This window comes from Pipra filicauda, unplaced genomic scaffold, assembly GCF_003945595.2.
Source record: "Pipra filicauda isolate LSUMZ 115617 unplaced genomic scaffold, ASM394559v2 scaffold39_size4671491_pilon, whole genome shotgun sequence".
In the NCBI taxonomy this organism is placed as follows: domain Eukaryota; kingdom Metazoa; phylum Chordata; class Aves; order Passeriformes; family Pipridae; genus Pipra; species Pipra filicauda.
Genome location: NW_024104531.1, coordinates 4,203,564 through 4,230,947, shown reverse-complemented (window position 1 = coordinate 4,230,947; position 27,384 = coordinate 4,203,564). Strand labels below are relative to the sequence as shown.

The window sequence follows — 27,384 nt, the reverse complement described above, 5'->3', positions numbered from 1 at the left end:
GATCTATTAAAAGTAGCCTGAAGCTCAGTGCCCTCTCTTCATGGGCATCTGCGTAACTGATTACTACAATATCTTTCTCATCTTTGATTTCTTTGAAGTTTCCTTCCACAGGTTCCAAATCCATGGTGGTGTGCAGTGCCTCCAGTGTTTCAGATGTTGTAAATCATTGTATCCTATGAAGATTCCATAGGCATTCCTTCATTATTTACATGTAAAACACTGTCCATCATGAGCATGATCACCAGAACTATAAGATATTTCAGAGTGCAAAAGCTTAGCTGCTGAGACACTTAAAGGAATGAGCACTCTAAAAATAGCATCCCAAGGAGAGCACGAGATCTGTTCTGAGGGACAGAATAAGCAGCAGGTAACAGCTTAAGCATTGCAACTGAAAAGAGATTATGAAAGGCATTACTTGGAAACATTTAAAAGTCTTGAAGTAAAACAATGAGATTACCGTAAAAAAAATAGGTACATGTACAATACACAGGGCTGCAGTCAGCACATAGGGAGAAAATGTATTGCGAAAGGACATGGGAAAATAATCCTCCTGCAGAAGGTTTTGATGAGCTTAGTGTAGATGGGTGAAATCTAACTAAACTGAGGAAATCAATATGATAACCCTGTTGTTAGGGACTATTGCCTGGAAAAAAAAAAATCCCCAAAACCACCCAAGAATACTGATTTTTCTTGACACACAGAGAAATAGTTAACAGGGTATTCCTGCCTGCAACACAGTCTAGAAGAAGCTAATGATGTGGGTTTCCAGTTATTCCTACTTTTCAGTAGTGTGAGTCTACAGGTAGTCCCGAAAAACCTCAAGACAGTGACAGAGCCAAAGAAGCAGAAAAAACATTTTTTTTTACACAACTGGACAAGATGGCTTCCATAAAAAAAGCCTCTGAATATACCCGTACCACAGTTTGAGTTGCTCTATGCTATTAACATAAATGCACGATTACTTGAAAAATATTGTTTTGCTGTTCCACTTTTGATGGTAACCTGGGAGAGCTGTTTTTAGCATGGTGATCTCACTGCTATTGTTTTTAGTGGCACTCTAGTTAACTCGATAATATATTAACTTGATAATATACTTCAAAACATTTGGTATGGTCAATAACAGTCAAGGATCATGGGGTGAAAATAACCTGCATAAGGCTCACAAGACCTCCTTAAAATTTCTAAACTAAATAATATTCACATGTGAGAACTTGCATATGGCAAGATGGCATAAGCGGTCCAGATTTAAAAGAAATTACATGAAAGAAGAAAAATCATTAGAAAAACTATTTCTGATATTTGCAAGGCAAAGCAGTCCTTTGCACCACAAAATCAGTTCCGGACTTGATATCCCTGCCACAGAAAAGCCTAGTAATCATAAACCTGAAAATATGTGCATAGTTTTACTTCTCTTTGGATTTTAAAATTTATATAAAACTCTTCAACTAGGGAAACACAAACAGCTCTGAAGAGACCTTTACCATGCTGTGTGCTGATAATGATCACTCATAGAAACAGATAAAAGATATCTAAGAGCAGGCAGAAGAATGTACATTGCAAAGGCAATCAGTCAAAAGAGCTTAGTTCTTTGGCCTGGAGGAGGAGAAAGATCTTTTACAGGGATCCTTTAAAGTAAAGAGAAGCCTGACAGGAACATTGAAACAGTCAGTTGCACAGTTAAAAGTATGAATCCAAGATCCAAAAGTCACAGAAGAAATATAAAAGGAAGACTTAAAAAAGACTTTGCATAGTGTGTGTGCGCATGCGTTCATAAACAGAGCATCAAAGACCAAGACAAGTTGTAGTGTGACTCATTCATATCCAGACATGCTATTTTTTGTTCCTGCACCTTGAATAACTGCAAGCATAGTGTGTGAGAACTGTTAATTCAGGAACAGGGATGATGACTGCTTTATGGAGTAAAATTAGTTTGCTTTGGCATTTTTAATCTCACTGCATACTAATACAGGAATCCAAACAAAAGGCCGTAATAAATTCAAGTTATCTGATGACTGAAGTGTTTAACTAGAAGAGTAGGGGAAATTAAAGTCTTACTAGTCAGGAGTGCTGCATTTTCCAGTAACCAAATTTTAGCTTATTAATGTTCCTATAACTTTTCCACATTAACACAATTTGGCTTTATGAACTCACAAATATTTTCAGTACCAGTTTACATAATTTATTCAAATACCCAGTGCACCTAATTGCTTACTCAAATACATATTTTCTTTGAGTAATCTGAAACAGAAATAAATTAAAATGCAAAAAAGTGACTAAGTGTAGGAAGAGATGGAAAATTACCTGCTGTCAGTACAGGCCATCTAGAAAAGCTCATAAAGCAGTAGCCATTCTTATTGCTGTTTAGTGTGTGTACTGATACAACAATGTCTTTCTCTGCAATATAACTGTCAGCATTCCCCAAATTCTAAGTTCTTAATGGGAAAAAAATGGAGAAAAATCAACCCACCCAAAATAATAACCCACAGCACCTCAAATAACTTGAGGAAACTATCAAGACTACTTTTCAATCTTTGTTTGGTAACAATATTAAATATCTCAAAATATATGCTTCTTTAACATTCACTCATATTGCTTGATTCAGTTCTGTACAGTTTTCTTCCAACACAAAGAGGCACAGTACAAGACTAACTTGGAAGCATATAAGTATACAAATATAAGCCTGATGTTTGCTTCCATCAAGGCCTTTCTACGCACATGGGGCTTTGTGGAAGTACACTGTAAAGTATATGCAGATTACACTTTTCATAATAAATGGCTTCCTTTAATAGTGCATTTACAGTATTTATGGCATTCAAAGCATATTCATGACTACAGTTTCCAGGTGCACCACATAATGTACAACTTTGTCAGGCAAACATATTTCATTACTCCAGAGCCATATTCTACTTTAAGCTCTCAGCTAATTAACAAAGTCAACAGTTTGGTATATTATGCATCATGCACTTTATTTCTAATACAGTGCATTCATTATTTATATTTTAAATGATGGGCACTTCAACTACTCACAACACAGCTGCAAGTAACTTTCATTACCTGATCTTGTGATTTCTTTTTCTTCTTCTTCTTCCCCCAGCACCCTGAACTCTCTGTGTCTTTTCCATTGGCATCACCACAGAGTAATCCATCAAGTTCATCTGTTCCCATCTGCTGTCCCTGAGATGTTTCTGCAGCTAGCCTGTATGAGAGGTTCCTCAAAATGCACACACAGTTTTCAACGGTCTGAAAAGTATGACAAAAAGAAAAATACAGAAAACAAAACCAGAAAAAAGTTAAAATCCTTCCCTTGTTCACTTTGTATACAAAGCAGAAGGAATTTCATCTATCTTTGAACATACATTTTCCCAGCACAACTCTGAGCACTCCCCAGCTTAAGATATTTAGAAATTTTTATGGTAGCAAATCAGTAGTCTGGACAATATTTTTCTGGGAGTTTTTTAATTGTCATTCTAAATTTCACAGTGGAGTCCCATGTGAAACAGATGTTGAGGTAAAAAGCGATCTAGAGAATCTGAACGCTCAGAATGTCAGCAAACTCCTACCTCAATGAATAGAAAATGCTACAAACAGAAAATGGCAATAGGTTCTGTGTTTAGTTTCGTACTTTTAAAACCAGAAACAACCTTTTTTTCCCGGCATAAATTCTATGCAAATTACTAGAAAAATGGGATCTGAGTTCCATTTCGCAAGCACCTGTAGCAAGAACAGATGACGTTTCTCGAGTCCAAGAAGTAAAACTAGAAATTTGAGAGTCTTGCTACTATTACTGCTTCTAGCAGATGGATACCTTGTGTGCAGCCTTTCCCTTTCATCCATTCTTCCCCCTAATAGCTTGTGCTTCTATAGAAGATGCAAGCAGGAATCCATAAATGGATGAGAACCAGTGGAAGAAAATTCACTTATAATTCAAAATAATTTCTGCAAGTCTAAAAGAAGTTCAGTTTAGACTTGAAACCTACTCATTTAGTTGGTTCAATTTGGCTTTGATTATCCCTAATAAGAAGGATATGAGCTTAATTTTCTGGAGGCAGGGAAAGTATGGTTGAAAAAGCCATTCTCCATCTATTTATATTTATTTCAACTGTTTCTAAGGCTCCCTGGAGATAAAAAGCAATAGTCACTACATCCCAGCACTGCTGCTCCATTAACCCAGAACAGAATAACTGTGAGGTTTTCAGCTCTATCGTATTCTGCCATATTTACCAGTGAGGCAAACAGATGGGGCATCGTTTACTTTCATATACTGTGTGAGCTTCTGCCAGGTATGCATTCAGCACACATTTTTTGTGATGACACTAAGTTCCAGAGACAATAACTAATTCAGATTCATTTATACAGGAATATTTATTCATCTATTTTTTAACATAGATGAAATTTCACAACACACTTGTATAAATTTGAAATCTCTGGCCAAAGACATAATAAAAAATGTAAAAAATATATATGTGTGCGTGTGTGTAGAAAGTGTTCTTAGAGCACCTTTCACAGCTGAAAGCTTTCCAGACATTACAGTGACCATGACTATTTTAAAAAGTTTGCTGCCTTTTTGACTGTTTTTTAACATACTCATACATGAATTTTGTTCAGTTTTGCCACAGTATGCTTAAGTTGAAGCTTTGCATTTGTTGATTAGGATTCTAAACTTTAATTTTTCTTTTTAAAAATAATAGGTTTTGCATTTAAAATTCTTATTTTGTGGAAAACATAAGCTGAGTCCATCAGGAGGAAAATTTTACACCAAACTAAAACTGATGAGCAAACTTCTAAGGCTCAAATGAAACCAACAGCTTCTTCACTAAGGTGAACCCTTACAAGCCAAGAAAGCTGGTTCTAACCACGCAGGTGGACAGATTTCACTCCTTCACTTGTACTTTTGCACTTTTTCCTTGTACTCCTCATTAGATTATGGACTAATGGGTTGTGGGAATTTTTGGGGTGCTTTTTTTCTTCAAAAAACCCCAAAGGCATACTGCTAGCCGAGCACCTCTCTTAATTCCTCTCTGTCTCCTGAATTCACAGGCAATTTTCACCTATTTGATTCAGGTTAGTGACCAGGGATTTCTGGGGATTGTCCCTTTTGGATCTATAAACCCACAGAGGTTCATGTACAACTCCATGAAGGATCATTTGGAAATACAAACCCACTGGACTTTAAAACCTTGTTGCATAAAAGACTGCTCTCCTGCAATTCCTAGGGGTTTGCAAATGGACCAAGGTTGCCCTAGAGCAGCAACTGTAATTAATTTAGCACTGTATACTGAAAGCAAAAGAAACTGGCCTTTTTCTTCTTCTCTGTAATACTTTAATGTATTACAAATCTTCAGTTTGTAAATGTTTGGAGTCTTTTTAATTAGGCAGTATCTTTCACCTTTGGAGAAGCTTGTTCATAACCAAGTACTTTCAGAGAAGTAAAGTTGACATAATGAGGGATCTTAACACAGTTGTTATTGAAAGCATTCATTGATCCTTCTCAAAGAAGAAATAATGTTTGCTTTACTGCAAAACTGCCTATTAATTGGCCAATTTTTTCTTCTTGTTTGCCTTCTAAGCCTACTTCACTGTTATTAGCTCTGTACTACTAAAAAAATCAATTTTAAGGTAACTTAAAATTGTACTGAAAATGAATTTTAAGGTAAAACTGGCAGAGCAATGTAAGGAACTTCACATGGAATGACATATTTGCTCTTCTTAAACCAGTACCATATTTTCTACTTCAATAATTCAATTGAGAGGATGACATGCCTTACCTGTGAACACTCTACAGGTATACACAAATACAATGCTTAGCACACAAAAATACACAGATCAGCAGAAGGAAAAAGAAAAGATGGGCTAAATTATGCTTTGCTAAGTCATCCCTCATAATGCATGTAAAAAAAAAAAAAGGCACAAAAAACCTGTCACTTTATAGTTCTCATGTACTTGAATACCTGGATTTGCTCCTGAAAAGACAAAGATGACAAACCTTACTATCAATTTCACTGCTCCCCAGAGCAGACTGGATCACGTACAGCAATGCATCTGTCAGGCCATCACACTCCCTCATTCTTCTGCGGGCCTCCTCTCCAGCAGAGCTGACATTCCTGCAAGGCAACAGCAAGGATCACCATCTCCACAGCTCTCCTGCCCACCGCCGCCTGAAACCTTCTCACAGTTAACATACAGATAAAACATATGTTTTCTTTTCTCCTTTCATCAGTTCAGAGCTGTGAATAATGGAGACAGCTGCAAATGAGCTCAGGAAATGTAATGCAGAGGGGAACAAATGGAAGACATCAGGTCCTCCACAGGACAGGGCTGAGTGGCCAAGCAGCATGCGCCCACCTACATTGGAAAGACTCGCAGCCCATTAAAATTTGGAGAAGGGCTGATTGTTTCTTTCTTTTTTCTGTCTCTTTCTTTCTTTCTTTCTTTCTTGTAGGTTTTATAGTACTGAGAAAGTGTTTTTAAAATGTGCATATGTACATATAAATCAGGGGTTTAAAAGTCTGGAGGTTTTGCCAAAGATATCTTGTAGGAATTGAAGAGCCCAGTAGCTAGGGCTCTTAATCTGAGAGAAAAATATTATCAAAGTATAAATAAAACACCTGGTGTAGCTTGCCTCTCATTTTATGAGTGCTTCCTTTTTTTTCTCATTTTGAGAGAACATTATTGCCTCAATCTTCTCTTTACGTAGTTACAAGTTTTTTACATTACAAAACTTAAGACCTCAGACTATTATTATAATATTATAATACTTGTGTTTCTTAGACAGGGCCAGAGGGCCTTCTGAACAAATTTATATAAACCCAATTAAAACAAAATTTACTGCATAACATAATGTGTCATAAAGTTCAAAATACTGACATACAAAGAAACAAATATGTATGAATGAGCATATATAAACACAATCTATATTTGCTAACATCAAGATTCCCTGAGAACAATTGCACTCAATTTTGCATAGCAGGTTTGATTTGGAAATGAGTGAATTAGCAATCTCAGTAATGGGGTAAAACCTTTCACACAATCTCCTTCAGCAGAGGAAGACAACCCTTTGCTGAGGTGGCTTATCTGTAGCTCCTCTCTCCCCATTACTAAAGTTTATACAAAGAAAGAAAATAACAGAGCATACACTCTAGTCCTATGTATTTAATGCCAATGTATGGAAATGGAAGGGAGACATTGGCCCTTGGATTTGGGAAAAAGGTAAGGCACTTTCTACCTCTTACTCCATTTTCAATTCCCTTTGCCTTAAAAAAGGAAAAAGGGCAAGAATCCTGGGAGGGGGGAATGAATTTCAGATGAAGAAATGTGAGAGAAACTTAGGAATAGTTTCCTTTCAATTCTTTCTTTGCTCTACCTACTTCATCCTGTTCTGTCTCCTTATCATCTAAAAAAAAAAAAAAGGCATTTCCATTCCCCCAAAGCACCAAAGAGTCTTATAACTGGACAATCCTCCAGCTCATCCAATGCAGGTTCCTAACATACAGGATTTTCCCACTACTATACTTGCATTCCCACACAGTCCTAATTAGTTCTGCTCTTCCACACACAAACTGCCCCGATTAATTTAATACTGGTCCCTTTATCTCTGAAGACAGCTCAACAGAAAACATACAGCCCAGGAGCACTAGAATGAATTTCTGTATTTTGTGTGTTGTCCAGTTCCTCTGGTCCCTGAACTCCACAGCTCTTCCCCTCCATCCCTGCTGCTCAGCAGGTGAGGGATTTTCCTCTAGTTCATGGAGAAACCTTCTTTTGTCATCTAGGAAGTGAGGTTTGGAGAATATCGACTGGAAAAACTCTCTCCCTTTGAAGTGAAGGAAACCTTCTGACTTCCCTTTGTGTGGCAGAAGTAAGAAGGTAAAATTATAGAGCATGGTTTTCCCCAGACAGTGCCCATGCCCTGTATTTGCAAGGCTGGGCATTCTACCTAAAGTGTATTTTGAGTAGACTATTCCCTTATTAAAGGTAACAGCTCCACTGAAATTGCGAAAGGGCAGAACAACTAGGAAAAGCAGAATCATGGATTGGAAAAGTGCATTGTGGGGTAGACAGTGAGGACAAGAGGGATTATTTGATTTCTATCTGAAATTCTATTCTCTTAGCCTCTAGGCAGATAGAGTTAGGTAGATAAATATAGATCGAGAGTGTTGAAGCACTGGACCAGGTTACCCAAAGAAGTTGTGGATGGCCCGTACCTGGCAGTGTTCAAGGCCAAGCTGCCTGGGGCTTTGAGCAACCTGGTCTAGTTGAAGGTGTCACTGTCCATGGCAGGGGGTTTGAAACTAGATTATCTTCAAGGTCCCTTGTAACCCAAACCACTCTATGATAAAGAAACAGACTTGTATCCAGCCTACAAGAATAACTGCACAAATTACAATAGGAGGATGCTGAGGAAGTGTTCTCAGCAAAGCGCCTTTCTTTGCACCTCTATATATTTAAAAAAAAAAAAAAGCTGAAATATTACTGAATCCTTTTAAACAGAGATAGATCTAACAGTCTATACTTACATAATGTGTCCAGGCTTCTTTATTTTCAGCACTTACATATACTGAGTGCAAGTTTTCAAAATAGATTTATTTAGATGTGAGTAGAAACAAAGAGATATATTCTCCCTGATCTCACTGAGGTGATTTTGCCTTCTCTCTGTCATGGCCAAATGCATGTCACCTTGACTGTCCAGAGCCTGCAGAGACTGTCAGCCTCTCAGCTCCTCTCTAAGTTCACCAGAAACTCCTCCTCACCAAGACAGTAAGGTAGACAACCTTACAGTCCCTGAGCTGTGAGCTGTCTGCCTCATTCATTCCCAGCAAGAAAAAAAAAAGAATATGAGACCTTTATACAAAGCCATACAGACACACCAGGGGCACATCTTACACAGACAATGCATTTCTTTGCTCTGTGGAGGAGCTGTCGAGTTCAGTTCTTCTGTTTATCATTCTTTCCCATTATGCTACGGTTGCCTCTGTGATCAAGAGGTAGATATTCTGAATTCCTATGACTGCTTTTCTTTTTCTTACAAAACTTGCTGTCTACTTTTGGCACAGACTCGTACCTACTACAGCTCTCCCCAAGATATGGCGCATTTATTTACACAGGAAATAGCTTAAAACCCAAGACAAATCCAAATCTTGTATCAACATTTTGGCAGAAAAAAATCACTTAAGTATTTAAAAAGAAATACATCCTATTATCTAACTAATCCCATGTCACCTCTATTGAAGTAATCACTCTTAACTGAGATCTTTCACAGAAGGTCTCTAATATTACCATGCTTCTCTTTTGCAGAACCATATAGACTGAACAAGTTCCAGATTACATGAGCTGTCAAAGAAAACATGCTGCCATCATAATTTTATTTCTCATTGTTAACTTGAACACGCTGTAGCTGTCAGTGTGACAGAGACATGATTTGTCATTTGTGAATTTACAGGTCACCGTGCAAGTGTTAAATTGGAGCATTAGTAGTATCTACTGTCGGCAAAATGTCCCACTAAGTAAGAGCTTATTTCTCCAGTGTCATCTTTCAAACAGGTGAAATCACGCTTTCTGGATGTTTTAAGAGATGTGGAGATATGATGCATAGGTTTTCAGGAAAAAATACTTTTCCATTGTAAAGCTGCAGCCCAGCTTGATTGCCCTGTAAATTTTGATTCTTTGTGCAAACTGTATTCACAGGGTGTATGTGAGCTATAGGTTGTCATTCTGGATCTAACAGGGCAAGGAGTCCTTCAGATTGCCATAAACAAGTAAAAATTATTTCAAAGGGAATCCAGACACTCAGGAATACCAAGTATACAGAGTGCTGAAGGATAACTGTCAATATAGTCAGAAGGGCCCACTTAGACCCAGCTAACATCTAAACAGCTTTTTCTCAAGAGAGGAACACCAAGAACAGATAGTCAGAGCAAGAACTCAGACACACAGCTCATCAAAAACTGCTGTTCTCTGAACAAACAGCAGATTGATTTTGTCAATTACATAGGAATGGGAAGAGAACTAAAATAATCCAGCTTCAGTTTTGTGGGAATATGTGACAACTATCATGACATCACCTGGTAACTACACAGAAGGCATGATCCTCCACACATATCAAAAGAGTGTGGAGGGATGGATGCTCTAGGGATATGAAGTGTGTGCTATAAAGGAATGTACTGTGCAACACATAACTGATTCGTGTCAACCCTGGTACTTGCATTAGTTATTCGACATAATTACTAAGCCTTGAAGTAGGGGAAGATGGGTGATGCCAAGTAATTTCTTTCTCCTTTAGGGTCATTTTCCATACACTCATACAAGCTGTGGGAGGTTCAGAGCAATATCCCTATGATTCTAGGATAACTAAGTTCATCTGCCTTATGCAGGGGAGGGACATTGATTTCTACAGAAAGATCATCCAGAAAGCCAGTGTGCTGAGACACGATCTCTGGATATGGGAATATTTAGTAAGCTGTTGACATTACTCCCAGTGGCAGTTTTACCCATCTCAAAGACAGAATGAAAGTATCTGCACCTGCCCTCTGTGAGCATGCTTAGGTCACACCAAGTAGTATGACCTTTCCTGCAGCAGCTACAGGTCTGCACACTGCAGATCTCACTGCAGTCATGTAGGATAATTGTTGAGAACAAATAATCTGCATTTAGCAAAGGTTAAATTGAGATGGGTCTTCCTCAAAACCCCATAATAAACAGAGAAAGCATGCCTAATCTCTAGTATTTTTGCTATGGATTGATGTGATATAAGAAAGGACAGATACAGGAAGGATAATATCCTAAATTAGGTGGAAGGGGGAAGTTATCTTTGGTACGAAACTTCAGGGGCATTCAAAGTATACTGTTATTCCAAGAAGTTTTGTGTAAAATGGATTAATCATAACAGCTTCAACCTCTTTCATCCTTCTACATGTTATAATAGCCAGCAAAAAGAGTTTTTTCACAGCAAGGGGGAAGGTTTATATAAACCAAGAATTAAAATAACCCCATTAATGTTATAGGAACCATGATTATGTTTCTCTCAGGATACATAGCAAGGGAAAAGCCCTCAGAATACTGAATAACTGAGTTACAACTGATACACTAAATACTCATCTTTAAAATGTATACATTAAAAAAACCCCACAAAAAACCCCCCAGCCCTGATACTAGTCTCCTCTACGTGTGCTCTTTTATATGCTGCCTATTTTTATTTCTGTCTGATTGACTAAGCATTTCTCCTTCAGGGACAGAGACTTGTCTCAGTGGCAGGCTGGCATCCCCATCACAGGGTGCAGTGGTGATGATCCTCTGAGCTGCTCTGCAATGCAACAGATGATCACATAAGAGCTATTGCATTTTCTGTGTACTTCCAGCTGTTTCTGTAAGAATTCAGGCTCTTTGCTGCAAGGATCTAATATAGTAACACGGACAGCAAAATGAAGCAACAAACACCACGCATGTATCCATCAGGTGTGCTCACAGTCATCAGCAGTCCCCACACAACTATACAACTTTTTTAACTGGATTAGTTCTTGAGTCACACTGAGGCTTATCTGTAAGTATTCAATGCACACTTTGAACATACTGTAAGTAGGTTAGCCTTAGTAGGTCTGGTTACTACTGTAACTTTTAGAAAAAAATCTAATTTTTTTAATCATTATTTGTACACTAACACTTCATCCCTTAGTCCTGAAAATTAAACTAGCTGAAAAGACTAGCATTTTCTCAGACAAAATAGAAATTTAAACAAGGCAGTGAGACAAAAAAGAAGGAAACATAAGATGGTTCATGCTTCATTATTAAGAGTTTCTAAATATTAGGATTTTTGTCAGTACAAAATCAGCTTATCATTTGGAAGTAATAATAAGTTAAAACAGATTTTTCAGTCACTGCTACAGATCTCCCTTTAATTTCTCCTGATTTGAATGACTATTCAGTGTAGGAGTACCAAGATCAGAAGATTTCTTCTTGCTAAATATTTTTAGCACCCGTTATAGCCTACTTTATCTATAAGTTGGTTTTCAGAGAAGCAATAATTTATCAATCTTGCATGTGGATTAAGAATAACACAGGTTTGGGGGCAAATTATCTCTTAATAATTAGAATAGCTCAACTGTAATTAAAGAAGAAAGACCATTTTACATCAACAAGGAATTTGGCCCCAGATCTTTCTCTCTTAGGTATTAATTTCACTATAAGAGAATACGTTGCAACTAGACAAACATCTGGCAGTCTAATGTGGCTACAGCATTGGTTTTTAAACTTTCTATCAAATGCTATGACAATGTGATTTAGTTTTGATTATTCAGCTGTACCTTTCATTTTCAAAACATCAGAGCAATTAGCCTACCAAGTCAAGCACTCAACAGGTACCTTTTACTGCTGTGCTTCTATATGTCCAATCCTCAGGCTAAATGCATTGTTTTTAATGACAGCTGTGTGTGATCTGTGAAGCAATTGACTCCTAACATAATTTTTGGCTATTTTGATACTTTTGAAGAGATATGTGGTGGAAAAGAACATGATCTGCAATAAACATCTTAAAAGAAATTATCTCCCTAAAAAACCCCAAAACCAAAACCACCCAAAATTTTATAGCACAAATAATTCTGGTAAGGGTTCATGGTATAATCAACCATAGCGTCATTTGAAAGAAACAAAAAGTAGTTCTAACTTCCTCGATCCCTTTTCGTTGTGTTTTCAGTCGAAGTGCAATTCTACTTAAATACAGTACACAGAATTACACATAGAGTATTCAGGAAATGTTTTAAATTATGGCATAAAAAAATCCCACCTGCAGCAAATTTCTGATCTGATATTTAATGTCCCTGACATGTAGCATTTAGCTCCATAAAAATCATTGCACTCATTATTAAGTCTGCTGTTTATGCATATACTGCTTTTAATGCACTACCTCTTCATTCTTTAAGAGCTGAAATGTGGTGCTTACTGCCTTTGGGAAGATGCTGCTGTGGTGCAGACTCTGAAGATCACAATGGGAATAGTTTGAACACGTCAATGTCAAGACACTATTCTCCATTTAGAATTGTAACATCACTAAATGGATCCATATACGTGTTAAAGAATGTAAATACAACATCATTAGCTGTTGATGATCCAGCATTAAATGCCAGCATTAGCTCAGGCTCTTCTGTCCTGCAGAACCACTGTCCAGAGGACACTGCAGCTCTCAATGCTTGGTCAGAAAAGCAAGAGGACAAATTCTTGGAGAAGGATGGCACTGAGGCTGCTAAATGCAGGCATCACTACTCCATGCCAGCACCCAGAGAAACACCTACCTGGCCAACGGGAGCATGCCCTGTGGAAGTATTACTGGTCTAATTCCATCTTCCCTGGTCACTATGAGAACTCAAAAATACTGCGTCAGATGTTTCAGTATTGGAAAGTGGTTCCCCTTTTTTAATTTTCCTGTTCAGTTTGTTATCTTATTCAGAACAAAAGCATTGATCAGACATAAATGGTTTTCAATTAACCTCATTCTACCCACTATTTATCAGATTGTTTTCTTCAAATGCTTATAAATTGGTCTGTTTTGATGTTCTTAATTGCCTTCCTCTACATTAACCATTCAAGCAATTTCTGAAGTATTAAAATTCAGGCTATCTGTTCATCATTTCTATGTCTACTTTTCTCATCCACTAAAAGATGAAGTATATATTTGTCCCGTTTAGGCCTGTGGGGAAGTCTCTGACTTGCATGAGCTGCACTAGTGAAAATACTTGCACAAGAGTAAAAATATCCCCTCTTTAATTTTTGTAGGTTATATTCTCAGAAAAAACCTGGCACTACAATGGCATTCTTAAAAACAGCTGAAAAGAAGCAGGCAAAATGCTTTAGAGTTCAGAGTAAACATCAAAAAATATACTATTTGTAAAAGCCAGTAACTTACTAAGTGTTTAAAATATTATTTCGAGTGTATTTATTTCTCTAATATAATATTAAGTTGTAAAGAAAAATCATTCTCCTTCAGTCAAAATTGTAACATACACAACAGCTGAAATAAAGGATTTTCATTCATAGCTGAAATTTGGAAAAGGAATTTAGCTAACTTCACACAGTATGTGAAATTTCTTGCCATCCTCTGATATATTTGGCCTTTTTTTATCTTAAGAACAACTAGTACTGACAAACGAAAACAAAAACTCTTGGTTTTGACAGTTCTTTCCCCTTGACTTAATCCCAGGGCCTCTCAAGTGCTTTTCAGGGATACAGTCAAGCCTCTTTTTATATACTCAGAAATATTCTGAATGCCTGAGCTGGTTATGATAAAAGTGCAACTTTAGAATCCAACATGGGGCCAAAATGCATTCCTGACCTGCTTCCAGGTTTTACCTGAAATTGTTTAGTACTAGCAGGGATGTCCTAGCTACAAAAGATATATCTCCAGAGTAATAGGAAAGGATCAGACCATCACACAAAATTAACAGCTAATTAAAAATATAAGCATGATGCTTTTCCAAATAAATTAACTTGCTTATTTAATAAAACTCCCAAACCAAAAAATCCATAAAAAAATTTCACAAGTATAGTTTCTGTAATCAGAAAATAATCCAAACAACACCATCAAAATGCACAGAAACAGATTTTGGGTTATGCATTCTTGCAGTTTATTTGTTAAATATCTTGCTTTCTTAAAGGACTAGTTTGTGCATCCTGTCTCCCTTCTCTCCAGTAATTATAAGCCCAAGAAGTCACAAGAGTTTGTACTCTCTAGAGTCATCCTCTGCTCCTTTTTAATAAGGCACTTAGAATTGGGTCTGCAACATGCTCAGAAGTCTTTGTTCAAAGAATATGATTGTGCTACCCCACAGAAGCAAAAAAGAAAGTGATTTGAAGCCTAATATCTGCATTAAAACTTTCTCAGTCATTTGACAGTCTTTGATTCCAGTGAGTCTCAACATAAATTCTCTTTATTACAAAAGAAAAAAGTGCTTTAATTAGTAAGTTATATGTCCCTATCTTGCTGATGTTATTACTTGGGTCTCCTTTGTGGCTCATACATACAAATTTTACAGTAAGAAGTCAGTCAGTTTCTGAGAAAAAACAGTCAGTTTAAATATTCGATGAATATTCTTTTATATGGAAAAAATCCATATGCTAAATAGACCAATTGGCCACATATTTGAAGGGCCTTCTAAAGTGTTAGTCACACAAACTCAGCTGAGAACAACCAAGCCTGTGCAGTAAAAAGCTTTGTGCCACAACTGTCACGTTTTGTCTACAACATGATGACAGAAGACAAAGCTGTGATTCAGGTATAAACCCCGCAATTTTACATCAGATTTCCAAATAAACAGGTACTTTGAAAAAGCAGCAAGCTAAAATGTGATCTCCTAGTTTGACGATATACAGATGTGAGCATGTCTATGCAAACAGGAAAGTTACATCTTGGAAAAAAAAAAAAGAAAAAGAAAAATGCAGCTTATTTCAGACATATTAACTCAGGAGAACATCTGGATGGGAAAAAACTAGTTTAAACCTTAAGGTGAGACATCATGACACTTGCTTTGGTTTCTCACTCTGCGTTAGACAAGCATTCTACTTGGGCTAGATAACAATTCAGATGTGACTAGTTGTATAAATATGAAAATAAATAACGTCACTACAGACGCATTTTGTGTTCCATTTTGACATAAGGTTCTAGTTTTCATGCTCTGATTTTCACTTTTCCATTTTATATGCTGATTTTTCAGTTGATGCTGTTTTCACTAAACCAAAACAAAAAGTTTTGGCTCAGCTATTTCAACATATTAGGTATTCTTTTCAATATACTTTGGTAGGCACTAAAGCTCGTAAGTCTGTTTGCCTGTGACCTTAAGTTTGAAACATTTAAAAACACCATTAGTAACGTACTTCTTCTTGGGTCTTATAAATCAAAGTATTGGAAGGTTATACAGTTTTTTTGCTTTGGTTTTAGAGTTCACTGAAAAAGATAATCGCAAAAATTAGACCATAAACAATGTAAATAGCTATATTTAGCAAAGTTACCTGTCTCAAAATCCTATGAATAAAGATTATGTTCCAGAAAAAAAAAAGTAATAAGCAATCCTATCAACCTGGAGGAACAAACAAATAGTATCATGATTGCTCAGTTAAGATGATTCCCTTAACCTACAAAGCAATCTCCCTGTCACATCTGAGTTTCAAGTGCCTTCCTGTACCAGCCTTGAAAAACCATTATCAGTGCAGTGCCTTGAGAAGACAGGAGGCTAAATTAGCTTTGGATGTTGACTAATCAGATGAGCACAATTAATTACAACACCAATCAGTTCATTAGATTGTTAGGTTCACCTCTTTCTGATCAGCTACTCAGAAAAATTAATGCAGATGATAAGAAGTCACAAAGAAGAACATTCATTAGAATATCAGAAAGTATGAAATACTACTCTAACTGAAACAAAGCAAATTACAGTATAACATAGAAAAGTAGAAGGCAAATGTTTTCAGCTGCGTGTATGCTGATCTCTTCAGTGAATTGACTGCCATGGACATTTCTCTGGCTGGAGGTTTTCTCCAGATGTGAGAGGGGTCTTTCTCTTCTACCAATCTAAATAACTTTAGAAATGCTGCCTGATATGTAATTTCTCCCTGTTCCTAGTCTAGACTAGTTACTAGTATATTAGTTCTACCTTTTCTTTCACTGCCGTTATCCACATGCTTTATATTACCTGCACTTCCTTCAAAATTTTCAGTCAACTCAAAATTCATTTATTTGCTCATATTATTTCTCTCTAGTTATATAACTCATTATATGATACCATTGATTTGAAACTGTGTTTCATCATTTCTAGAACAATCTCTCCCCTCAATTCCCTTATTTTTATGCTTTAACTCCATTAAATACATCAAGGCATCTATGCTGCTTCCCAATAATAGCATCTCACAGTTGTTACGATTTTTTCAGCTAAATACCTGTAAAAAAAATCTCATTATCATAAATTGCCTAATTGTAAAAAAATATATAATGTGATGCATAATAAATTAGAATTCTTACGCTTTGTCTAAATGTGCCTTCAGCATAAGAAATAAATATGTATGTTCGTGTCCTATTTTCATGAAAGTTAACCTGAAATTGCCAGAGTGTGTATCCTACCTCAGATTATGTCACATCATCATATTTCCAAATGTCTTTATGTGCATACTGAGAGATGATGAAAGAACTGACCCTCTAGTGTGCCCTTCAGCCTAATGAGTCACTGTGCATCACTGCTGCTTGAAATAACTTGTAAAAAAAGAAGGGAATCACTCTACCACAACCTTACTTATCCCTGCCTAGACCATGCCATGTAAAAACATGAACAAACACTCTCTGCTACTAGCACTACTGTTGATGCTCTCTACCCCTTGGCTTATACCCCAGGGATGGCATCTGATAACTTGGATCTTCTGCCCGAACAAACTTCTTACAAAATCCTACACTGCCCTGTTTTGGTGCCCAGCTGTCTTGCATGTCACAGGAATTGCTTACGGGGTAGATATTACTTATTATCAGAGATTTAATTTTTTCCTTTTAATTTTAACACGTACCTTTTTAGTCAATTCACTCATTCCTGTTAAACTAAATGCCAAATTCAAACTTCCCATTGGTGCCTTAAGATGCTCATGAAACTCTTGTATGAGTAGCAGACTCTCTATTTGGTCATTTCCTTGGCCATGAAATGTACTATTATGCTTCAGATATTTTTACCCTTTCATCTGCCAAGATATGCACTTAGCATGTTACTGTATTTGCCTCATCCTGATTCTTCCTACAGATTGCACCAAAACACTTGTATGCAGTGAAAGAAGAGGACATCTCACCCTCAACCTTTCATCTCCCTCAAAAAATATACTTTGCAGGAGCTGTGTGTATCCAGTTGAGTAAAGGTTTCTGCAGAATCACTGTGTTCTTTATCTTATGATCACCTTTGTGCATCCTATTTCCATCAAGTCTCCCCTTATATGGAGGTTTTACTGTTTCTTGTGCCAAGCGACAGAGCACATTTGTGTTCTAGAAACCCATGACTAACCAAAAATAAAAAAAAGAGTGGGGAGAAAATTATGCAAACTGAGCAACCAGAAAAAGTTGAGAGCTGGTTTTGAGTACAAAGTTACTGATGCTGTGGCAACCTTCAGCCTCAGTCTCTAGATAAGTACTCCCACATCGAGGAATTTCTGTAGTTGGTTTTACTCTTTAATTGACAGCAAAGCATTCCCTAAGCAAGAGATATTCAGCACCATCAGACTTGCTGCCATGTGACCTGCTTTTACAACACACTCCACGTACAAACCTCACCTCTATAACAGTGCTTTGACTGCAGTGGTGTTATGCCTGGGAGAAGTTTCATCCTTTGTATGCTTAGTGTGTTAATCAGAACAAATTATCAAAAAGATAATTAGAGTTTATAAAGGTGTATTTTATCTTCTTTTATGAATAAGCATTCTAATTTTGTGATTATTATTTTACCATTCTCAGTTAATTGTCAGTTACTGAAAAACATAGCTTCTTCCAGAACACTGCAAACACAATTCTCTGAGTTACGCTAAAATTTCCTACATTAGGTTTAAAGACTGCAAATTATTTAATACAATTTTAGAAAGCTCAGCACTTATTCCCCAGCTCAGAGCTATTTCCATTGTCAAACCTTGCTGAAATACATATGCTAATACCAAATACTAGAGGATTTTTTTTTCCTTTCTTAACAGGTGGCTCTGGTAAAATGACACTCCATCAAGATGGCAAGTATATGAATCAAGTATTGCAGTGTTCAGTTCCTTGTGCTTGAGATATCTTTCTGCCCAGAGCACAAGGGATACAGAAAGCTCATGTGATTGTAACTGATAAACTACCTGTGTGTTTTGCATGAATTGATTCATTTACGGACACTGCACAGAGAAAGGCAGAATTACCCAGCAATTTATTAATTATAATTGAAGAAATTCCTACCACTTCTTTATTCTTTGATTTACCTCATTTTTTACATATCTACCTTCTCACCTGCAAACTTGACACACCAGTGCCCACAGCCCAGGACCCTGAGCCTGGAGCCATGTCCCTGTCCCAGGAATGCTGCAGCAGTGCTGGTCCTCAGCCCTGGTTTTGGCTCATTGCTTGGATTTCTTGTCTTAGCCTTGGAGCTGGCTTGATCACCCACCAAAGGCTGGGCAACAATTTTAGTTAAAGGTCTATTACTCTGAACACCCTAAGACCTGCATAATTAATGGCACTAGGCTGAAATTCACTGGTCTCTGCAAATGTAAAGTATATGCATCTCAGCTCCTCAATAAACCAAAAGCTGGAACTGTGTCATGTTTAAAATCAGCTGCTCATGTAAATTTACATAAGCACAAACTAGAAGGTTACATCAGTCTTGTATTTTCCTCTTAATCCTGTGGATTGCGTTCCATGGAATGTTACATTGCTGAGCACCTTACACCCTCCCATACCATTGAATCATAGAGTGGCTTAGGATGGAAGGGATCCTAAAGATCATCTAGTTCCAACTCACCCTACCATGGGCAGGGAACCTTCCAGTAGACCAGGTTTCTCAAGGCCCCATTCAACCTGGCCTTGAACACTTTCAGGAGTGGGACATCCAAAGCTTCTCTGGGCAACCTGTTCCAGTGTCTCAACATCCTCACAGTAAAGAATCTCCTCCTAACATCTAATCTAAATGTCCCATCTTTTAGTTTAAAACCGTTCCCCCTTGTCCTATCACCACGTGTCCCTCTCCATCTTTTTTATAAGCATTTTATAAGTACTTGAAAGCTGCTATAATGTCTCCCCATAGCCTTCTCTTCTTCAGGCTGAACAACTCCAGCTCTCTCTGCTTGTCTTCATAGGAGAATTGCTCCAGTCCTGTGATTATCTCCATGACCTTCCTCTGGACTGGTTCCAGCAGGTCCATGACCTTCTTATGTTGGGGCCCCAGAGCTGGATGCGTTGCTCCAGGCGGGGCCTGACCACAGAAGAGCAGTGTGAGAGAGTCACCTCTTTCGCCTTGCTAGCTGCACTGCTTTTGATACAGCCCAGGATACCATTTGCCTTCTGGGTTGCAAGCACACACTGTTGGCTCATGTCCAGCTTTTCAACCATCAGAACTCCTGAGTGTTTCCTGGCAGGGCTATTCTCAATGACTTCTCCCAGTCGGTACTCATGTCTGGAATTGCCCTAAAAAAGGTGTGGCACCTTTCACTTGGACTTGTTGAACTTTGTGAGGCTCTTTTGGGCCCACTTCTCTGGTTTGTCCAGGTCCCCCCGAAAGACATCCCATCCTTCTGTTGTGTCAACTGCACTGCTCAGCTTCGTGTCATCTTCAAATTTGCTGAGGGTGCACTTCATCTCACTAATATTAAAGAGCACCTGTCCCACGACAGAGCCCTGAGGGTCACCACTCATCACCAGCCTCCACGTGCAGATAGAGTCAATAACCACAACTCCCTGTCTGCGTCCATCCAGCCAATTACTTATCCACCATGTGAGGTAGAGGCACTGGAGGGGCCTCAGCTGAGGCTCACCTTCTCTTCCCTTACTGTAATCAGGATCAGACTACGATTTGGGCTTTGCTGGGTACAGCACTTCTCCTTGCATCTTTGGACTCTGGGAGAAGGTATGTGTCTCTCAGCACAGCTTTGGGAACAGACTTCTTAGCTGTATGAAACTACACCAGTGTTCAGATGAAGGGAAGACCTGTACACCTGCACTCCAGAAACACCCACTGGCACCAATGGGTGCCACCAAACACACCAGGAACATTCGGGCACTGTATGGACTCTTCTGCTGGAGAAAGTTTTGAAGAAGTTGTTTGTATTTCATATACAGTATTTATCCTGCACAAACTTCCTCTGCAGATACGTGGTCTGCCCTGAAGTATTCACGGGGACAATTACTGAGAAAAAACGATTCTGCAGTTCTTTGCTTTCTGCTATTCCACAATGTAGACAAGTTCCTAAGACAAAACTCTTGGTTAAAACAAACAAGTAGTAACCCAGCTGCAATTTAATCTTTAAGCCTACTTCTCACTAACCATATCTGCACTCTTGTCTTATCATTTTGTCTACAATGTTGCCCTCAGCATCATGGTATTAAGCCACGCAACACCACTGCCATCCATGCCATCTGCTCTCTTGAGAATCTGCATGGAAATCAGCACCCTGGCAGATGGAAAACGTGAACTTTGATGTTTACCCACACCTTTTGTAGATGTGCTGGGCTGCTGTAAATACTGCATCTGCCAGGCATTGGTACTGCTGTGATGGCTAGAGCCAAAACCACTCGCATGCATATAGGTGAATGCTGGAAATTCAATCCACACCATGAAATCATTCCTCAGAACATGCCTAATTAAACATTTATAATTCAGACAACAAAACCTCATACGCCTGCCTTTGCTACCTGTTATAGCCTCTTACAGTAATCATGTCATGACTATCAGTATGCCTCCCATCCTCCCTCCCCAAATAAAAGTGCTTTAGATCACTTAGGTTACATATTTGTAACCCAAACTCCACTTGAAGAGTGGCACTAAAACCTGCCCCAGAAGAGTCAGACAGCCTGTTAGATTGTAAACTTGATTTAAAAATCTACCCTGTTAACTGAATGAAGCATGACAGCCAAAAAAATTTGCAATGCCAGAGAAGTTGGTCACTACTATTAATACCACAAAGAACAGCAGTAGCAAGCATAAACTTTCAAACTTCAGATTAAGTGCAGTCATCTTTGTTTATTTAGACCAATGGTGAGGTCACCGTGAGCAAACAGCAGAGAGTTCCAGAAATATTCAGTACACAGTTTGAGAGAATTCCAGAAAAATATGGAGCTATCAATGACTTTGAAAAATAAGACAACCTAAATGTCCCAAAGTTGTATTAATTAAGTGAATTAATTAAAGAAAAATCCATTGGGTTTCCCCTATCTCCATTCTTCAAAAATTATAATATTAATATCTTGCATAGAATTTTAAAGTTTGATCACAATTTTGAGGGGATTTTATTGAACTTAGAGATTTGCATATGGCACTTTAGCCACTTTGTAATGGTCAATACTTTTTTTCTGACTGTAATTTCATCTTGATTTAAAGAATTATGAAAAGCAGCTTGCAACTGCAATTCTGAGATTGTCTATTTAAACAAACAACTAATTACATACATCCAGTGTTGTAACTACAAATTTCAATTTTAAATCCCATTAAAATACCACTTCTTTTATTTATTTGTTTAATGAACTATTCTATGATTTACAATTAGTCCTAACAGAAATTAAAATAACTCAAATTAACACTGATTAACCTACACTACCATCATTGAAAAAAGATTTTCAAATAAAAATCTTTCTCTAGCTGTTTGGCTGACACTTGAAAGTAATCATGCTTGCAATTGCTAATCAGTTCATCATTACAAGTTATAAAATGCTTTATAGAACAGTACAGTTAGAAAGTCTAGCACTGAAAACTTAAGTAATACCTAAAGTAAGCTGTCCTCTGCAACTGTAATTCAATCCCCTTTTACAGAATGGCCGTGATAGGTTGCCTCCTCTGTCGCTTTTCACCCCTACAGCCCTCACGTGGCATCCACCGCATGGGATAGACTCATTTGAAGTGAATGATGGTTACCCTGTAGAAGGGTTTGTTTTCTATTAGCCTACTTGACTCTGTCAGCAAGTGCTCCATGGCCCTGAGATGGGAAAGGAAGTAAGGGAATTTTGTTCTGTTCCAGATTTTGTCTCAGAGCTTGCAATTTCTGCATTCCTATTTTTCCAGGGGCTTGACTTGAAACTCTGGAGTCACTCACATAATCTCAGAAATGTTGGTTGGAAGTCATCCAAGTCCAGCTTGCTGCCCAAGGAAGGACTATATCAACACCAGACAAGGTCAGTAGTTTTGTTGGAGAGCCTTGAAGACATCAAATGATGGACATTCTACCACCTCTCTGTTCCAGTGTTGTACTACCTTCCTGATAAAGTGTAATGTCCAATTTGAACCTTCCAAGGTGAAACTTGTGACTTCTTCCCTGCACCCTCTCCATTTTCTGAGAATTATTATTGGACTGGGGCATTCCCAAAGCTGGACATTGTTTTGCAAAGGTAGTCATAGCAGTACTGAGTAAAGGGAGAAAATATTCCACAGACTTGCTGGTCACAGATGTACCCCAATCTGCCATATACATGATGAGAACACAATGCTGGCTTGTATTTGGTTTTGGTGTCCTCTATAAGCCCCAGTTCCTTTTCAAAAGGGGTCCTTCTCAGTCAGAGGGTTTTCAGCCTGTACTGATAAAACAGTTAAGGGATAATGTATTATATCAGTGCTCTCTCTTCATCCACATGGCCAAACACTTTATCACAGAAGGCAACGACACTCATTAAACATGATTTGGCACTGGTAACTCCATGTTAACTGTTCCACATTCATATGTTTTGAAATGGATTCTAAAAAGTCATACTCCATAGTTTTTCCAGGGTTTGATGTAAAGGTGATCACCAGATTGCCCTTTCTGCTCTCCTCAAAGACAGATAAATTTTTAGCCTTTCTCTAGTTCTCAGTTACCTCCCCAAAACACCAGCATGACAGATGCCTCACAACTGTATCAATCAGCTTTTCTTGCAGTACCCTTGGGTAAATTCCATCCAGTGTCACAGATCTGAATATACATAAGTTCTCCAAATAGTCCTTACCCTGTTGCTTGCCCATGGCTAGCTTCTCCTTGCCCTTCTTAAAACATGCTGGAATGTACAGGAGTCTAGAAGCAGGATTTGCCTGATAAGACTGTGGTACAACCAGTGATGAGTTCTTCGGTCTTTTCCCTTTGGTCCATCACTGATTTGTCTTCTCCATGCAGTAATGCACTTACATTCCCCCCAACTTCTTTCACCTTTCAGAATACATATGACTGTAAAATTCCCTGCTGTGACCTTTTACGTCCCTAGTTAGCTCCAGCCGGTCTTTGATCTTCCTCATTTTATCCCCAAATGCAGCTTTACATACTCCTTTGTTGTTCTGCTTTCTACTCCTTCGTCTCTTCTCGTGTTTTCAGGAGGCTTTCTGTTTACCCAAGAAAGGGTTCTGCTATAATTTCTGTACAGCAGTATGATATGTTCCCAAGTTCCCAACAAGTTGATTGTTTAGGGATTTTTGTTGTGGTGGTTTTTTTGTTTATTTGTTTTTTAATTCAGTGTACACCCTTCAGCTCTGAAACTGCTCCACAGAGGATTCAAAATGCACTGAATGTGTGACTGGTGCTGGTGTCAGGAGGAATGATCAAAGGTAAGTAGGTATGGTTAACATATGGTTAACAAATGCCTAGGTAGGTATAGTTAACAAAGTTAAAATGGAAAGTATGCCACTACAATTGAGAATAACAATTTAAATGCACAGTCCAGGCCCACGGGAGGTTTATACCAAATGAAATAGTCTACTGCTGGCTGAACGTGCTGATATGAACCTGCTGCAGGTACACCTACCCAGTGCTGCAAGTTACCTTCCAGTTCTACTGCTGACATCATTCCTGTTTCCTGCCTAGGTATCAAGGGCTGGCAACAGTAGCACTTCTTTGAGTGAGACAGTAGGAGGAACTGTGCTAAGGCCACTAAATTCAATCCACTCTATGAAAAGAGCAGAACAAACTTGAAAGTGGCATCTCCTGGAAACCATTCTGTTTCTCACTGCAGATTTTGAGCACGAACAAATGTTTATTATTGATAAGACACGTTAGTAGTTTGTTTCTCACTGAACACAGGAACTTCAAAAAAATGAATAGCACAAGGACAGACCTCCAACAGAGAGGAGTAAATGTGAAATGATTAAGCAGGAAAGGAATGAATAAGCTTAGATGCATGCCAAGAGTCATATTCCCAATACTGCTGCATGTCTGCACCAATGAAAACTCCAGCTGTTCAAATGTCACTGTAAACATGATCAATCTCCTTTCTTTCATTATATAAGAATAAGAAATAAGGAAAGAATGAAATGTTATTATTAGTACTATTTGAAACTGAGAAGAAAATTGGAGGATAGTTTATTGTTCTCCTCATAACACATTCCTGCACTTGATTTAAGAATGGGAGCTATTAGGTTAGTTTGGATTATAAGGAGCAATGGAAGTCAATTACTTTTATTGTATGGCAGCTACCTCAAAGGTTTTTGATAGATGAAGGTCAGCACATGACAGTTATCAAAGTATTAAATCTATTCAAGTTCCTGCATTTTTTTTTACCTATTATGTCTGATAGCACAAGATGTGGTTTGCATTAGCACTCCCCAAACTCTGTGTACTAACTAGAAAATAACCAGAATACCTTCATATGAAGTGAAATATATTTATTTTGCTAAAGCATGATCAATTAGAGTTCTCACATATTTGTAGGAGAGGAAACAAAAATCATATCTAGGGATTATGATACTTTTACTTTGTAACATCTAAATCCTTAGAGTTTATAGTGTAAAGATAATTTACAATAATGATCTACCCAAGCCCCTGAAGAACGGCTGACTACATAACACATCCACTAGCAATAAAACATAATGATAGGGCTCATGCTATGAAAAACTAACATTTGTTTACACAAATTACCCCCCATTTAGTAATTACATTGTATGTCTGCCATAAGGTCAGGCAAAATGTAACCCTGGTAGAAGTAATACTGCATGTATTATAGTCTAGAGAGAGATATGTTGGAGAATTATGGGGATAATTAATCAGCTAATGCTTTCCATGTATTTCATGATATGTAGAGCCACAATTCTAGAATAAAATGTTTGTGCTAATGCAATCACTTTCCACTTTCTTAAAAGAAATAATATCAACTGCTGTTGGTATTCAGGTCAAAGAGTACCAAAGAAAAGAAAATTTTATAAATACATACAACCTCCCACACAGATGCACACTGATCTTTCTGTTTTATTAGCGAGTAATTATGTGTTTTCATTATAGATAATAATACTAGCAGTGTTTAATGTACTTATATATTCAGGTGAACAAATAGTAAAACAAACTGATAATTTACAGATCATCCATGCATACACAAACGTGACATACAGCAGTAGTATGCCTCTGAACAAGCAGCACTTCATTCAGGTGTCTAGTCAAATAAGACACCTAAAACAAGTCATAAATTGCTTTTATAATCAAAGGAAGGAGATTACTTCCCTGAATGCCTCCAAGGTGGAAATGCTGTCTACTTAACTTTGGGTACCCCTGTTCTCTTTATTAAAAAAATACTCAATTAAAAAAAAAAACAAACTGGGAAATCTGTGATTAATTCAGTGCCCAAATACTCTATTAGTTCCCTTTTCTTTAATCTAATTGAAGGCAAAATCAAAACTAACAGTCCTCTCAAAGGTGAAGGAAACAAAGAAAGCAAATACATTGTTGCTGTAAAAACAATTAAAAATTCCCATGTCACTGCTGCAAATTGTATGAAATTTCAGTTCAGAAAATTGCATTGTTCATCTGAATTTCCCTCTTCCCCATTTCAGAGCTGGTGATCTCCGTGGAAGCCAGGCTCCTGCTGATTTTGCTGGTGGATCTTAGGTCTTGTGTGTGGACCAGTTGTCCTCAGTAACCTAGTGACAGGGAAGGGTGACACTGAGAGTGGGCTAAGGAGGACTACACTGTTTTCAAAACAGATTCATGTCTAGTATAGAAGACATCATCCTAGTTACCTCACTGTCCTTGATATTAAATTAACAAAGCTGTACCCTCCTTCTTGAATTTGTCCCAGTTGGTTCTTCTCTTAAATTTGTCCCAGTTGATCCTTCTCTTGTGAACAGCAAATGTTCATATAAACTCACAAATATTTGTTTCTGCCTCTTGATCATACTGTAGGTAAATGTAAACAGAGCTGTGCTGTGCTGTGCTGTGCTGTGCTGTGCTCCCTTTATCACAGGGGCTATAAAAAGGATGACATCCCACTGTGTTTCTTACCTAAAAATGAGATCTCCCTTGTTTCTGTGGCGTTACAGAAGTTCAACACTTCTGAGGTCACAAGCTGTGCCCAAAGCCAGGCAGCTTTAGATCTCGCTACTCACTGACTCCAAGTGCTCATCTGAGCAGCCTGGAGAGCAACCAGGCTGTTAGCACCAGCAGCTAACCCTAAGTGACTACCAAAAGTGCAAACAATGTTGCACATTTTCTCATATTTGCATCAATTAGAAGACACTCCTTAGAATGAAGTCTGGCTACCAAAGTCAGCAGGTATCAAAATCAAAATCAATCAATTTGACCAGTCTACTGAAAAACTTCCTCAACACAAATAAATTATATAAAGTGAACCCAGGGAATTAAATAATTTGTTTTGTAAATAAATATTTTTATTATCTATTGTATCAGGTATTTTTACTTAATTAGGGGATTAAAAATAAAACCCCAAATTCACATTTGTACATACATAATACTTAGATTGTGCCCTTT

General features: G+C 37.8%; 1 protein-coding gene across 10 annotated transcripts in view; it reads right to left on the bottom strand.

Moving 5' to 3' along the window:
- The window catches only part of CTNND2 (catenin delta 2), a 631,056-nt gene that overhangs the window by 86,847 nt on the left and 516,825 nt on the right, over positions 1-27,384 (bottom strand). For all 10 annotated transcript variants that reach the window (XM_027724249.2, XM_027724246.2, XM_027724247.2 and 7 more), the window contains 2 exons: positions 5,984-6,101; positions 3,055-3,240 (listed from right to left, as the gene is read on the bottom strand). In XM_027724249.2, the coding sequence (XP_027580050.1) occupies positions 3,055-3,240; positions 5,984-6,101 (304 nt within the window). The remainder of the gene's footprint in view (positions 1-3,054; positions 3,241-5,983; positions 6,102-27,384) is intronic.